This window comes from Phragmites australis, chromosome 11 (genome assembly GCF_958298935.1).
Source record: "Phragmites australis chromosome 11, lpPhrAust1.1, whole genome shotgun sequence".
NCBI classification, from domain to species: Eukaryota; Viridiplantae; Streptophyta; class Magnoliopsida; order Poales; family Poaceae; genus Phragmites; species Phragmites australis.
This window is the reverse complement of record NC_084931.1, coordinates 32,417,013-32,434,365: the sequence shown is the minus strand read 5'-3', so window position 1 is coordinate 32,434,365 and position 17,353 is coordinate 32,417,013. Positions and strand designations below refer to the sequence as shown.

Genomic DNA, 17,353 nt, shown 5'->3' with positions numbered 1-17,353 from the left:
GGATGGTTTAGGGCCCGTTTGTTTCAGCTAGATTCTAAAAAGTAGCTTATAAAAGCTGAATTATTAAAAGCTGAATTGTGAAAAATTGGATTGTGAAAAGCTTTTAGACTGTAGATTCAAAAAAATTTAATAGACAGTTTAGTAAAATGGACTTTCACAATCTATCAAAAACTGAGGAAAACCAGATTCTCAGATTCTTACAATCCAACCAACAGATTTTAAAAAGCTATAACCAAAAGCTGCCTGTTTATTTCAGCTTCAGATTATAAAAGCTGAAAGCTAGAATCCAAAGCTGAAACAAACAGGACCTAGACAAAATTTCTGTTACGCGGGCCCGCGCTGCAGCGCTCCTCGCGCAGCCGCACAACTTGCTGCCCGGCTGACCCTGTTCAAATTTTTTCGGTCAAAAGTTTTGTTCAAAATATTTGCTCAATATTTTTTATTGATAACTTTTTGTTAAAATTTTTATGCCAAAACCTTTTCCGATTTGAAACATTTTTTTCTCAATATGAACATAGCAGAATAGTATGACCATTACTCCTCTTTTTTTATTCGAAATTGTTGGTTCAAAATCTTCTGTCAAAAATATTTTATCACAACTTTTTGCTCAACATTTTTCTTAAAAAAAGTTTTGGAAATCTTTTCATTTGAATTTTGTGCCAAAAGTTTTTTTTGCAAAAGTTTAAAAAAAGTTTGGAAAAAATTATGGAAAAAGTTTCTCGCGGAAAGTTTTAAAAGAAATTGTCAGAAAAGTTTTTTAAAATGCTTTCAAAAATAGAAAGACGTGGAGAGAAAAAAGTTTCTAAAAAAGAAAAGGGGCAAAGACGTGGAGAGAAAAAAGTTTCTAAAAAAGGAAAGGGGCACGAGTTACCTGTTAGCGCGTGTGCGTATTAGCAGGGTAGCAGAGCATGTACGATGTAAAATTGGATGCTCAGATGAGGTGTTTATAGGAGAAAATCTGTTTTTTTTTCTCAATTCATTATCCCAAGTGTTTAGACGGAGAGTGAGGTGTTTACTTAAGCATCACTGCTAATACTAGTAGTAACATGATAATCAACTATATTTAAGCACATGTAATCTTTTATTTGTATTGGAAATTATATTTTTTATATATGTATTTAACACTCTTTTCTTAAGCATCTAGCATTTTTAGCTCCTTTTTCAGTGCTGCCACGGTGATAGGGGTAGTGTTTCTTCGCTTTCAGGCTTGGCGTCTGAGAATGTGATTGATTCCGAAACTTCAAATGCAAGTGCTTAATCAAATCTAGGTCTTCCAAACCCAACATTACTACTCTTGTCATAAATACTTGAAGATTTGCACAATAGCATGGTTTTCAAAGTTGTCGATGTATAAAATAGGGGTCCCTTATTACGAGGGCCCACACCAGCTAATACCGGTTGGCAGAAGATTTTTTCGGAACCAGAGTCCCACCACACGACCAATCTGTGCCTTCATGACCAGGATCCTTACCACGTAAGAAGATCCCGTGACCAGCTCGCGGAACAGATACTCATCAAACCAATCTATTCTCATTAAATGATTTTCACTCAAGTGTTTTTACTTCCCTAGACACTTCTCCCCAGTGGACAGGTCGTGGTCGACGTAGAGGTGTCATGCCTCATCCCATAGAATTAAACGCTACGTGACTAGCGTGCACGCATATCAGGCTACTTCATAGACGCGCGTGCGAGACTGATGATGGGACAGGGCAAACTGGCTGATCAGGGTGAGATAAGCATGGAGGTGTCTAATAGATGGGATGGGTTTGGTAACTTCATTAAAGCAAAAAAGGGCACATGCGTCGCCCATTATAATAGCCTAAGGGTGGAAGGTTTTAGAGGAGATGGGTCAACCGCTCATTTGTAAATTCTCCTTCTCTTGTATATAAAGAGGAGAATGACTCTAGCATGAGAGGGGACTCATCTGTAACTAGTTTATAAACACAGAGAATAAAATACACAGGACATATGGCTATTATCCTTCGCTCTGAAAAGGTGGCAACGAGCAGCTTCGTCAATCTGAAAAGCTGATAGCGAGGGGTCGTATTTGCCTAAAAAGGTGGCAGTGAGAGATGGCGTCACTCGGAGAAGCTGGTAGCGTGCGGTCACATGTGATTAAGAAACACACAAGGTAAATAGTAACGTCTGAACATGTAATATATAGAAAGTAGACATGTACGAATATATAAGACTAGACGTGTCATATATGCTCTTTGTCACGTAGCTGACGAAGGCAGATCATCGGAGGGAGATAAGAAAACAGAGTAGATGACTAGTTTACGAATCGAAGATGCACCATGAAACAAACATCTAAGTTACAAAAGTAAAGATAAAATCCTACTGTTTTCTCCCCCGTTGTTGTCTGTTGTTCCCACCACCATGATCTCATCACCGTTGTGGTTGTTTCGCCCTCACGTGGCCCCTAGAGTAGGTCATGTTGTTTGGTGGAACAACCTGCCTTGTAGGCCTCGTAGCGATTATGGGTGTCGAGGCCTCCTCCAAGGTCTGTTGCATTGGTAGTGGAGCACTGGGTAACTGGGACCATGTAACGATGTCGTAGTTCGGAGTGCCCCCGAAGAAGTCCCTCACGATGTCGAACGCGGGATCTGACCCAGGATCATCCTCCTAACCCATGTAAGACAACTGCGATGTTGTTGCCGTCGTCCATGCATAATCACTCGAGGGGTTTACGACCGGATGAATTTATTAGATACAGTAAATGTAAAAATAAATTTATTAGTAAAAATGCAATATTGTACATGTATGGTACGCAGGGATAGCTGTAGATAACCATGCCTAATTGCCGAAGTAGGGTGTGGACTGTGGAGGTGCAGATGCAAACGCCCCAGCTTTATCACTGTAGTAACCTACAGACAAATGATTATATTAGATATACTATTGAATATATTGAATGACGTAGTATATTAGCGTCTGTCGTGGGTTAATCTTAAACAATGATTCCATAGTATACTAGACGACAGGAGCGTGATAACGTCCCAGCTTTATAACAGTTCATATGGGATTATATGTTAACAAAAGCAATAAGTTACTTAAACATACCGCTAATACAGTGTCCTTGTCCCAATAGACCAGATAGGCCTCCGTAGTCAAAACGATGTGCGGCCAGACAGTATCTAGGGTGTAAGTGACATGTGTACCTGTACACGGGATGTACCACCGTTCCTCCTCGGGTTCCTCATACCATTCCTCAAGGTACGAAAACTAGTCTATAACGGGTCGGCTGATCGTGATCCACTTGTATGACAACAACTGCAGCAGGAGTGGGCACCCAACAAATATAGCTAATGACTCTTTCTTCGTGCACACGTTGCACAAGACCTGATACCTTGCCACTAGAACAGCGGAGGCCCAACTAAACTGTGGGATATCACCGGGCTCCGCATCTGCGATCCTCCTAATGTAGGGAAGAAGGGTACTCAACACCAGGTGACCTTAACTGATGGTGAACATAACCCAACCGAACAACTAAAGCAGGTAAGTCTTCAAATGCCTTACAACTAAGTACGAACCAACATCCAGATGGATGTATACAGACTACAAGTAATATAAATCCTGATGAGTAAAATATTTTGGAAGTTATAAAGTAGATGAAAAGGTAAATTATAAGATACCGAAACTGGAATATCACTTCTGAAATCCGACAGAAACTCGGTCACATAGACGGGTGTGTCGTCCTACATCTGTCATCCGGTGCCAGTAACGTGGGAGTCTCCGAAGAGATTAATGTCATAGCTTTTACGAGTAGATACAGCAGATACATTGCCAAATTAACTTCCCCGCACCATAAACAAAAAGTGTTGGCACAAGTTCCAACCTAGGACCACATATTCTGCCAAGCGGCTCCAAAGACCAGGTGGCACGCACTAGGAAGCAGCAATACTGAAGTCAAGCTCAAAAGACCCGAAAAGAAGTATCACCGAATTAACTTCAATTTACTCGAAATCACATGATTCAAGTCAATCTCGCCAACATTCTTTGAAACTAGGCCAGACGCTCAGAGGTACATCGTCAATAAAACAAACAGGTAAATAACAAGAAAAACAATGTCAACATAGCTTTACACTAAGAATTTCTAGTCCTCAATTAATCTCCATATACTACATTACAAACTGCAACGAACCTGATAATACGAGCTCAGACTAAATAATATCCCAAGGACAGTATTGTTCCCTGCCAAACGGTCACCGCACAGGCTGGAGAGAAGGCCATCGCATGAGACTGTCACCGATGACCTGTAGAAAGAGAACATAGTTGGAAAACAATCAATAAATCATTCAAGAGATCAAATTATAACATTGAGGCATATTTATCTTCGCACATGCTAACTAACAACATGACTTGCTTTTCTTCAGAATATGGTTAAAGAACGTAGCTATTTAACAGGCAAAAACTAAATCCTTGTTTTTCGGAGCCCTGTTAGTTTGGAAGACTCTTTGGTCTTCACCAGTTCACCTCCACTATATCGACTTGGGATATTGCTCTTACTCTTATGACTATGCCACTATGGTGATGCATAATCTAAATGTGAGATATGACCAATTCTTCACAGTTTACTTCAGAAACTGTACCTGTGAAATTATAGCTAGAAGGTGATAACGATTTACAAAATATTGGGATCATAAATTATCTACATGACATTTTAGCATAATATTATGCAAATGTAAACGGTAGCAGCAATCATGTTGAAAAAAAAAAACTGATCCATTTGGATATTCACACCATATGGTACACTACAGTTACAGGAACAGATATTTATCCAATTATGCATATATAATAAACCAGACCCAGGATTTTCTTGACCATCATGGGCCACAGAGCTCATATGTGGACAAGACCTGTGTTAAAGAGTCCAGCATTGAAAACTCATTGCTTATTGGGCTTCAGCTTAGAAACACAAAAGGCGATTTCACTAGCTAATCTTATATATTGCCTTATTGGTGGCTGTACAAGTGTTTTGGGCCAAAAACAGTTCCTCTTCAGCTCTACCTTAGGCTTGCTTCAGTGATAAGCCTAATGTCAAGACAGTCTATACGAAAATCAATGTTTCTCATTTAGGATATGAAAGCAACTTCCAGTTGTTCTAATTTCTAACAAGGAGGAAGGCACGGAAAATCATTGCAGACATCAAACCAGGACAGAACTCCAGGGCAGGGTTCAAAATTCCACCAGTAGCTAGTTGGATATCAGCGGACCAGATTTCCTGTTAGGTACTGAGTGCCACAGTGCTCCCAATCAATAATTCAATGCATGTTACTTCGGATTGTTTTATCTACCTTGTGGTTATATGTTGCTTGAATTTTGAATTTTTTCAAAATTAGGGATGCAAGATTTGTTTTTCTTGTTTTGGGTCACTGGGTCAATCTAGAATACTCACTTAGTTGAACTAAAGATGCACTTCCACCATGCCAAGTAGGGATGCAAATGAATTAAAGTAGTGACCCAGAACTACCCATTGGATACCCACTTGCATCCCCTACCATGTAACGGCCGGTAACATCGCAAGAAAAGCATTCAGACCGGAACGGCCCAGGGCCATATCCCTATGAGTCCTGCCTGGTCTGGACTTTGCTTACAAGATCAACAACTAACAACTATCAAGTTACTCTTACTGTACAAATGGCACACATAAAAGGAGCACACATCTTATGGCATAAAAAACATACTAAAGTTCAGCCTGTTGGTAACACTTCACACAAATAGTGACGAGACTAATAATGCTTTCAGTTTATTTTTAATCTCAGGACAGAGCTCAGTGGACCATACATATAAACATTCAGAAATACATTGGAAAATCATAAGGATCCAAAAATACTATCATTGAAACAGAAAATTAAACCAAAAACATCTAAACAGATCCACTAACATAACTCTAATCCATCAATACTAGACCAAGGATTTAAGTGTTCATGGCATGAAAGGGCCAATGCTAATTGGCAAAAGCCTCCTTAAATCTACCTTTACAATTCCCCAAACTTGAGATTGAATCTTGACTGAGCTCGAGCTTGTCAAGCTCGGCTCAATTAGGATCACCTACATACATGTATATAACTACCTCCATTCTCTTTAGCATGTCATTTTGGATATCAACACAGTATGAAACACACACCTTTGGCCATTACTTTTCTTCACTATATGTTAGCAAAAAGTAAGATATAGAAGTTCTTTTGTCAAGAAACGTACTAATGTAATATGTCTGCTGGCTGAATCTACTAATACAATTTTCACACGACAAACCTAAAAAGTTCTACAAACACAAGCAGACAAGATTTAAAAGGCCGTCAACATGCATTGTAGGATAACAAAAGGACGTAGCAACACACACCCTGCCTAAGCAGCTGAGCCTATTCAAGACTTTGATATACTGGCATACACATATACACGTGTTACCGAACCCAATAGGAGCTGAGCTTAATTTTGACACCAGCTCTATTCACGTACGCCACTAATGCTAAGGACAGATGTAAAGATACAAAATTCTCCAGCACAAGTTAGAAGTGCCAAAGATTTTTTACTCTCCAGCATATTAGCACTCATAAACAGACTCATTCACAAGATGATGAATTAGTTTAAATCCCTGCTGAGGCAAACACACATATCAGTAAAATTGCCATTACCAATTTGCTCCCATATGAGGATCATGGACAAATTTCACATGCCACAGTTAGAGTTCCAAAAGTATGCCTCCGATAAAACATATCAATCTCGTCAATAACTGAAGGACATTAGAACATCAGCAGTAGTATTACAACATTATAAAAATAGACCACGGATCAAATAAATGAACAATAGTCTACAGCAATGCTAATCTAAAATTCAGACTTTACCTAAACTCTTCCTCAACATCAGAGGAAGGTGGAGGTGGAGACGAAAGGCAGCGCAGCAACGGTGGCAACCAACTCCACTGCACCACCACCATGAGCAGCAGCCCCTGCTGCCTTCTTTGTGCGTTTTGCCCTCACGAGCTTCACATGGGCGTCAACAAAATTCTCCATGCGTTTCACCTCCAGCTGCTTCAGGAAGCCGATTCGCTGCCTCTCCATCTCCAACGCATGCTTTTGCTTCGCACTCTCCACGCGCTCATACATCTCCGCAAAAGCCTCGATCGCCCTTGCTAGCTCCCTGAAACCTCTATCGCTACTGCCAGCCTCATGTCTGCTACGCTTCTTGTTATTGCCAGAGAGCGATGACACGGAGCGCGACAGCGATTGCTGCGAGCTGTTATTATTGTTGCCACCCGCATCATCAGAGTCCTCCGAATCAGACACAGCAGCTGCCGCAGCCGCAGCTTCTTTCTGGATGAAGGCAGCAGCAGGGAGTGGAGACCCGCGGCGGTAGTTGGGCAGCGGCAGAGCCATAGGCGGAGGCGGGGACGGTGAAGGCGACGGGGGCTTCCTCACGGCGGGGGGATGGAAGGGCATGGCCAATTGAGGAGCCAGCGACGGCGAGGGCCTCTTCGAGGCGGAGGTGCTGAGGGTGGGTCCGACGAGGCGGTCGAGCTCGTGGAAGAAGGACCATGCGGAGGGCGCGTTACGGGCGCGCTCGGCCTTGTACTTCTTCTTGAGGGTGTCGACGCGGTTCTTGCACTGCACGTCGGTGCGCGGCGGGCGGCGGCGCGCGAAGGCCCCGCGGCGCGAGTTGACCGCGTCGGCCACCTCCTGCCACTGCTTCTGGCGCAGGTTGCCGCGGTTGAGCTCGATGTAGCGGCTGCCCCAGGCGGTCACGAGCGCCGCCGTCTCGCCGTCGCTCCAACAGTCCTCCCTGTAGGGCAGATTGGGGTTGGGCGGCGGCAGCTTGCCCCCACCTCCCCCCGCCGCAGCTGCGGCCGCCGCAGCCAACTCCATCTCCTCCTCCGCTCGGAATCAGATCTCGCACCGAACCCTAGGAGACGACGAGCACGGAAGTCGTGGTGGCGTGAATTGGGGGACGGTGAGGTGGGGCGAGGTGCGCGGGGCGGGGGACCGGGGGGGGGATAAAAGGACACGGCGAGGAAGAGGTGGGGCGCCGGCCGAGGACGGTACGCGCGTCGCACGTGACGCGGCGGGTGACCTGACCGGCGGGGGCAGGCATCGTGGTGACCGGATCGGAGACGTGCCGCCGTTGGATGCGTTTGACCGGGTAACCGGCGAAAGCGAGGTCGGTCGGGTTTGGGTTCGGAGACGGACGCGGGTGGGTGGGTGGGACAAAGACGCGGCCTGCAGCGCAGCAGCGTAGCGCAGGCGACAGCCCACCGGGGTCCGGAGACCGGACGGCACACGGTGGCGGCAGGAAATGACGGGCCTGCCCCCGTGGGGATGGCGGGGCGGCGGGGGCAGGGCTGGGATTTGGTGCGGCCTCGGGGCACGGAAGGCGCGCGCGGGTGTGTCAGGTGGGGGGCGTGGGATCGCGGGTGATTGCTGAGGTGGTCGCCGTTGGTCGGCTTCCGTTCAGGCGCCGAAAGAGAGGAGAGAGAGAGGTCTCGGAGTGGGAGGGGGGAGGTGAGAGAGAAGAAACGACGCGGTTCGCTCATCAAAGGCTCGGCTCGGCTCGGCGCGCTCGCGGGGTGACGACTGGGTGAGGGCCTGAGGGGAACTGGTGGGCCCGTGCGCGGGGAGGCGGGCAATTACTGTCGTCTCTGTTGGGTGGTGGCGACTTGCCCGGGAAAGAGGACGCCATGGGCCACGGGACAACGGCACGGCAGATTGCTTGCCGCGGCAGGCCTCGGCTGGATTTGGGGACCTGCCGTTAATCACTGGTGCATCAACTCTATCCATGGTAGATGCAAGGCTTCGTAGTTACAGATAAATTTAAGTTGTAATTAGATGATGTTGATAATAAAATAGTAGTACAATTTTTATTTTTAAATCTATAAATATTAGATACTATCGTGTAACCGTATCGATAAAAACAGATAATAAAAGAAGTAGTGTTCATAGTTATACTCTAATAATATAGATAAAATATCTTATCAGTTTATCGATTGTTTCTGCTAAAACGCTAACATCATCAAAACTCTTTTACCATCACTCGTTGTACCCTCTCAAATAAAATGATCACTTGATCTTGATCCGCGATACGTTGAAACGCAGAGGCTGAGGTATGCGACTACGAGCAGTTGGAGTAAGCGGCGCGGCCACCGCACCATTGGAGCTGGAACTGCTCGTTCGCCCGCACAAGGCGTCGAACCATCGATGGACCCGTGCAACACCGGTGGCCCCACTGACCGTGAAGGTTTCCGTTCGACGTGCCACTACGCGCTTCCCTCTCCAGGCTCCTGCCTCTAGCGACCTAGCCCAGCCACTACGCGCTGCCTGCTACGCTGCCCCGTGCGACCGGCGGCCAGGAAGGCCGAGCCATCCCTTCCACATCAAATTGGACGGACTGGTAGGCCGCTGCCCTTACCTGTCACGCACTTGCGCGGACGGCACGGCAGCGACGCGCGCGCGCGGCGTGGACTTGGGAACCACCGGCTCGGCGCCGAGTCGGGGTCGGGCCAGGACCCCGCCCTGTCCAACGTCGCGGGTAACGCTCGCTTGCTTGTACCCCACGACCCCACCTCACCCACTCATCAATTCCCGGCCGGCCGGCCGTTACCAACACGTCGCCCGCTCGTCGGATTGCCTTTGCCTTTACCTTTGCCCCCGTTTCCGGCCGGACTCGCAGTACTTGTACTCCGTCTTTGTATTGGCTGAGGCGTGTCGTGGGCGTGTGGTACTACCTAGAGGGAGTACGGTCTCTGGAGGTGGATCTGCTCGAGTTGTTACGGCTACAGCGAAGGATTTTGTAAGATCTGGTTGTCTTTGTTCAATCGCGTGATTAGTACCACTATACCAGCTCGTACTGCCAAGGTAGTCCCATTTGTGACGCCGGAATCGCGTGGAAATTCCGGGGGTTTCTACCCCGGAGAAACGCATGCGTTGCAAACTCGGACTATCTTCTCCGCGGCGCTTGATTTGAACCGCCAACTGGTGATCCTTGACGTTTGTGTGTTTCCGGTTTGGACGCCATGTCACCTCAAAATTAGCTCGGTCAGGGTCACCACAAGAATAATCAAGAACGGCCGAACTGCATCGCAACGTCACAGGTGTTAAGAGCTTTTTAGATAGAATGGGATGAAATCAACCCAACCTCTGCATCATATGATGCACGTGGCCGATCGGAAGTGTTAGGAGCCAGGCATCGGTTACTTTTGCGAGCCAGGAGTTGTCACGCAAGCAACGCGAGAGCGGGCGAGGGAGAGGAGGGGCAGATGTGCCCGGCGCTGCCCACGGCCCGCCGGTAACGCGCGAGTTGTGCAGGGAGCTCACGCGATTTACGTTCCATCTCCTGCCGGTTTAGACCGGAAGAGGCGCAGCGTTTTCAGCTTGAGCCTTGAAAGCAAAGCCACTGCTACACCGAGTCATGGAATAGTAATGCTCCCGACGACTAGGTAGCTAGCTAGTCCTGCAGCGCACGGCATCCCAACTCCTAACCCGGCAGGTAGGCCGGCGGAAACATCGACCACGTCCTTTCGCCACAGGACCGAAGGCAATAACAATGGAGGTGCCCAAGCCTTCTCAGCGCCGTAGTGCCCTGTGCCGCGATCAATTTTATAGCGCCGCTGAAGCCTTTTCTGTTCCCAGGTTCAGCAATGGAGGTGCCGAAGCCTGCCGATTCACGGGGCACGCGGCCCTGCCTGGCTCTGCCTCTGACCCTGACTCGAAAATACTCTGTCGTGAGGAACGCAATTTTGCGTCGGTATATAGGAGAAGAACATACAAGCTGCACAAGTTACTGAAATTTTGAGCTCTACCGACACGGGTGGACCGGGCAACCACTGCCCGGCTGAGCTTAGGCGATGTTGAGTGGGACTCTCACTAACCCCAAGCTCCAGAAATCTGCAGAAAAGTCCGAAATCCGAACAACTTAGATCGCGGCGGCACTAAAATTGTTTGCAGTTGGCAGTGGCCTTGGGACCAAAACGCAATCAGGGGCTCACGGTATAAACGCAAATTAGACTGTTAATAGAGCGTTTGTTCCTTGAGTAAACAGTTTGGGTTTAATTGCGTGCAAAGAAGTTCCATCGAATTTCTAGCGCGAGAGGATAAAATCACTCTTGCAAGTCACGAGTCAGTGAAGTGAAGAGTTCCCGGTCTTCATAACTGGCGGCCAGGGGTTCCGTCCAAGTCGCCGGGTCTGACTCTGACTCCAGTATTTGACTGGAGCTCAACCACTGAAAACATAAATCCAATCTAGTATGTATGATGTATCCAATATTGGGTGCAGTCAAAACCCAAGTACATCTAGGCACCACTGCAGACCCGTTAGTCGTTTCACACATACCTCACTGAGCTGCTTGAAAATTGCAGAGTGTAGTGACAGGAAGAGCAGCTAAATTGCAGGTATGCTCGGCAGGGGAAGAGGTGGCTCATCATCCAAGTCGCATGAACCGGTTGGCACGGCCGCCACCACTGACAACCACCAGGGGGTGACCTTTTCCCAGAATCCCAGTTCACCACGCAGCTCGGTAGGCTCAACCGAACTCCTGTGCTGCAACTGTCATACTTGCCATTTTCCTGAGCCTAATGTTCAGTAAGAGAAACTGACTGCTCTTTGCTTCCTTTGGCAGATGAGTCTGCGAAGAAGAGGCTGCATCGCAAGAACCAGAGGCTTAGGTTGCTTGAGCAGCAGATGGAGACACTGGAGGCCAGCGTTGCAAAGGCGAGCAGTGATACGAGAAAAATGAGAAGTTTCTCAGAGGTAATCTCCTCCCAGCTGACATCGAGGAGTAACGATTTCAGCAAACTTTTGCAGCTGAGTAGCAGATAGCTTCAGTGACTCTTCGGGCGAACTGAGAATTGAAATGATTGCTACAGTGACTTCGTCTGCTAGTAGGCGAGCACTACGGCTGAACTTGAATTTTTCACCGCGTTTTGCAGGGCTCAATACCTCGGTTATATTCCTTCACTACTATGAGTTCATCTGTTATTTGGATCATCAATCACCCTTTCTCCGCGGAGACTACAACTGACACAAATTGACTGAATTTGGGTCACCAATCACCATAATTATATAACTCAAATTGTATTGTCTAGTTCACAACAATATATAAAATGCTAGCTCTCGAAGGGGAAAACAGTAGTTCATCAACTCAAGGGCATATAAACATGAGGCCCTTTTTTGGTTTCAGTTCCCAGCACGAGCTAAAATCTATACCTTCCATCTCAGGACCAACTCTGCGCAATGAACATGTGCAACTCTTGTACATGACAAAAACTGTGTACCTTGATCCAAACCAGAAGAAAAGGTGGCTAACTGAGAGCCACCGTAACAGCAAGATGAAGAGTATCAGCAGCATCTACTGCTGATGTATGCAACCATGCTTATTGCTGAGACATGAAGAACTTGGGAAGAAGTTACTCACAAGCTAGCTTCGTACCAAAGTTACTCACAAGGCAGATGGCGAACGCCTGAAATGCTGAGAGCGGCTGGCGGTAATCCATAGTAAAGATATCACCATCAGCCTTACCGAACTGCAGGAGGAAGGTTTCCTCATCACCAACGCTATCAGGATGACTTGGGTCGGTTGTAGCCACCAGCTGGAAATTCTTGACAGATGCAACTGTCACCCACCCATGGAAGTTCAAGCACCAGCATTGCACGTGCTCGTGCCACCGTGGAGCTTTGTTTCTAAGGACAGTGGTACCTGTCCGCCTTAGAGACTTCACCGTGAGGGAGTTCTCCCAGGTCTCTTGAATTGAGGGGCACTACAAGGCGCAAAACATCCTCCTAGGCCCTCTGGATTTGAGCAGGTTGTATTTGTATGAAACATGTCCAACATCAAAGTTGCCAGTCGATACTGGGCTGATTCGCTTGCTTCCAAAGCGCCGAATAGATCGAGTGCTTGATGCCTTTGCACCATCATAGGGTGGCTGGCTGTCATATATTTTGAAGTTTGTTCCCCAAAAATCAGACCTACAAAGGGTGCAGCAGAAGTACAATCAGGTCAATCAAACAAAAGCTTACAATAAAAACAAAAACAAAAAACTGAACAAAACAATCGCTTCTCCAGATTGTCTACACCAAGAAATCAATTCCTAGAGACTATTGGCTTGAAGAGTTTCAATCGACAAGACGAACGAAGGGGAAAAAGACCCACTGTTTTTTCATTAAGGGTATATAAAAGAGATAAAATAGATAATGGAAGACTAGCATAAGTATACAGGTACTATACTACAGTTGTTTGCTTGATTAAAACAAGTAAAGGAAAACTTAAATCTATTGAATGTCAAGTACTAGCTCAAATGCTCATGTTCTCCTTAATTTCCCCAAAGGCCATAACAGAAGACCTGTTATACACAATCATGTACAGTGGTCTCAGAATAAAAATACAAATTACTTCATAGACCGTGCATTCTTGTAGTAGGTATTATATCGATTTATCACTTCTCATAAATCAAATTCAGAAGTAGTTTGAAATTCACACCTAACTGCTAGCAAAGCAATGCATCCAAAGTTACACTGGAAGGTAAAAGCAAACTATGGATTGCGTACAAGACAAACAGTACCTCAGTTTTCCCACATATGCATTGCTTCCTTGTGATAGGAAATAATGTACTCTGTGTGGGTACCCCGCCTAAACCTTCTAGCTGCCATAAGAAACTTCCCTTTATCCTTCATAGTGGTCAGATCTTGAAAAATTAAACAATCAGCAAGTTATTTTGTCATCAAAAAAGCTCAATGTAGGATGAACTAAGAAAGAACGGCCATGTGAATTATGTTAAGGAAGCAAGTACAGGGTAAACTATTCTAGTCATCCATGTAAAATTTTGTCCCTTGCATCAGCTTATGTGCACAATCTCCCCTTGTCTTCTGTCAGAAAGTCTGCCCAAGGCAAAATATTCTAGTCACCCATGTAAATTTTTACCCACTCTATCAGCTTGTGCTAAAACTCCCTTAATGTTCTCTATCACGTTATTACACTGAAGAAAAACGCACAATACCTCAGCAAGTGTAAAGCCAATTTAATATTAGTTTAACAAACTTTGGATGCCACAGGAACCAGGGAGCTAAGGAACTTGTGAAGTCAGCAGCACACAGGAGCCACAAGTGGCGCAACTTATAGCCATTCAATTCGGAATTGTGGACAAACATGTAAAATCAATTCGAACACAACACCATTTAGTACAGATAAGCTTTGAACGCATGCATTACAGATGCTTACAACAACTTTAGCAAATAGTAGAACATTCACATCCCATTTGAATCAACAAACCATATTTATTCACACCGCTGTCCAAGTCTGGTTTTAAGACTGAAGTTCACTAAGACGAATAAGAATAACACACTAGGGCATGAGTGGTGGCACTGTATAATGTCATCAAAACTTACTGTCTGTCAACCCAAGGTAGAGATAAAACATAGAGTTCTTCTTGTTTCGCTTAATGAAGCACTGGGTCAGGAAGTCTTTTGGCCCTGGCTGTTCAAATCACAAGGAATAGAGCGCAAAAAGATTCAGCTTTAGCTACAGAGCTGCCCAAATCAAACTGGACTAGATACCTGAACCCACTCTGTTGGATGTTGTGCACCCAAAGGTGGGGATGAGTGAAATATGTATATCAAATATTAGTAGATATTATTTGCTAGAACTGTATAAATGATCGGCATGTTGAGCATCAAAAAGTTAAAAAAGAGAATTGTATATTGAAAATGTTAACCGGTCTTGTCTGCCATAATATTCTCGTGCAAGTACAACATGATCTGTAACAAAACATTAGGATCGTAGCCTTGATTAGACTCAGAAAAATATATAAATAATTAAGAGCTATTCGTTATTCATGTTCTGTATAAGTAGGAAAGAATTGATATTACTAGCTAACCTGATACAAGTTGAGACATTCTAATTTGTATGATGTTATACAGATGAGCTCAGGGCTTATACATGTTATAAAATATATAAATAATTAAGAGCTATTTATTAATCATATTCTGTATAAGTAGGAAAGAACTACCTAACCTTGTGCAAGTTGAGACATTCTAATTTGTATGATATTGTACACGTCGGTGTTTTCGAGATACTTTTGCTATGTGCAGGTGAGCAGCGTGATCGTAGGCTGCGATGCGATCACGGCTTGTAATTTGCGATGATATGATCTTTTTTATTTAGGTAGCTAAAGTGTTATAGACAAATTATTACCACTAAACTGTTGTTGCAGCTTCAGAGCTACTCGGCTAATAGAGTTGTGCCACATCGTGACTGTTGTTCCTGAAAGAGAAAAGGTACAGAAATGTAACCAACAATAATCTGTTATCCGGCCAGATATACAATAACAATTGATTCACTGTGGTTTGTATAGGCCCATCATGCATGAAGGCCAAAAATGGGGAAACTTCTGGACCTTCTCAGTTTATTATTTATTATCATAATATGTGAATTGTCACAATCAGAATGTATGTTTGGTTATAGCGCCATGATAGTGAGAAAACTGTTTCTATAATATATCGTGTTTAATATTTTTAAGAGGTGGGGGGGGGGGGCGCAGTGGATTTTAGCCCGACGAAAATTTTTGGCAGATGATGCGAAGCACTTTAACCAGAGAATGCTAAAATATGTTTAAATATTGCTCTGTTTTGGACAAGTATCTAGGTAAAGAATATAGGGGTTTCTGCCGGGATAGCCCGCAATGATCAGTTTTAGTAGTATCAGTTTTCTTTCTCTGGTCCGGACCCATCGTGCGACCAGTCGGCGCCAGCACGATCATGACTCTGACCTTCGGGGGATTTCCCGCGCTGTTGTCGCGGGACAGGTACTCGTCTTGCCAGTCAAACCTCATTTAATGATATTTTTTCTTCCCCAAACGGTTCACTCCGGCTAAGACGGTATGACCGGCGCAGGATTATCGTGTCCCGTATAGCAATATAAAACCCGGTATGAATACTACATATGATGATAAATATTACATAGAACGTAGAGTTTTTCATCGTAGCGTGAATAGACCCTAACTATACAGAAATGACGATAACAAATGTTGATATATATGATATATCTGAAAACTAATCTAATAGTGTATCGATACTAAACCTAACATGCCTTAGAGAATAAAAATAGCTCATATTAAAATAGATGCTCTCGTAAGAATATTTACACTATGAGGTGCAAATCATATATGGCGGTGGCTCTGCTCTCGGATGTTACAAATATAAGTCTGAGGAGATATTTGTTTGCTAAAGACTGCGCGATTTGCAACCTGAGAGAATAGTGGGAGAAGTCCCTAGGTTGAAACACTCCAGAGAAAATTCTTTTTTTTCCTCTTTCCCTTTGTCTGTCCATGCAACAGTGCTGCAGTACTTTTTAATATCTCCAATCGTTCATCAGCATTTGAACGGCCATTATTCATCAGCCAATTACATCTCTTCCTCCCAACCGGGATTTAGAGATGTAAGATATAGCAGATGGCCGGCAAATCTTAGGTTCGATCTAACAAGGTCCTATAAAACACAGCGCGTTTGGACTCTAGAGCATACGATAGACGAAGCAAATTCTATATAATTCTGTTAGAAAGATTTTTATAAAATTTTATTTGTATTATTTATTTTATGATCTAATTATTAAATTAAAAAATAGAGAGATAAAATAAATATATGCTAAAAATATATTTTGTAAGATCGAACTCTACAGAATTTGCTTTCTGTTTAAGACCGGACGGCAGCATGGGAGAGATAAGGCAGGCGGCACGGTGATGAGATGCCGGCGACATCCACGCATACTGCTTTCTGTGGGCTCCGTTTGGGCTGGGCCCATGATATCTTTTGTTCTCCGCTGTCTCGTAATCTGGTACAGTGATCTATGAAATCGATAATACTGCCGCGATCCAGAAAAAGTTTTTAAATAATTGAGAGAAGTAGACCAGGATCAATTTTAATTATAAATCGATCATGTAATCGAATATATTATAACTCATTTATTTTATAAAAATATAGATACCAAACAAAAACTCACCTAACCAAACAGATACAAACAACCAAATAATCTTCTTTTCAACAAAATTACTCTACTCAACCTGCATATACAATCTATGTGGGCAAACAATCACATCCTAATAGATTCGTCCATGGCGCGCTATAGTCTAGTGTTACTTTTGGGCATTACCATTTACCAGCCGCTCCAACAATGCATAGTACGACTGCAGAATCGAATCCAGTAACATTAGCTGATACTCCCTCCGGTAACCGATATATATTGTTTTGGAAAATATTTAGTTAAACTTTTAAAACTTTAACTAACAATAATTTTTAAAATATTTAATTTGAAAATCTTAAAATTATATGTGTATATTTGTCTTTTAAAATATTTTCATAATATCACGATTTCAATAGA

The 17,353-nt window shown here is 44.3% G+C and overlaps 1 protein-coding gene and 1 pseudogene across 1 annotated transcript; both read right to left on the bottom strand.

The window, feature by feature from the left end:
- Positions 1–3,932: 3,932 nt before the first annotated feature.
- On the bottom strand, positions 3,933–8,507 carry LOC133884837 (trihelix transcription factor ENAP2-like). Its single transcript, XM_062324407.1, has 2 exons — positions 6,846–8,507; positions 3,933–4,253 (listed from the first exon to the last, which is right to left on the bottom strand). Exon 1 carries the CDS (start codon positions 7,860–7,862, stop codon positions 6,864–6,866), a length of 999 nt encoding a protein of 332 aa, XP_062180391.1. The 5' UTR covers positions 7,863–8,507; the 3' UTR covers positions 3,933–4,253; positions 6,846–6,863.
- A 3,885-nt stretch (positions 8,508–12,392) lies between these two features.
- On the bottom strand, positions 12,393–13,747 carry LOC133885487 (tubby-like F-box protein 10; annotated as a pseudogene).
- Between the last annotated feature and the right edge of the window lie 3,606 nt (positions 13,748–17,353).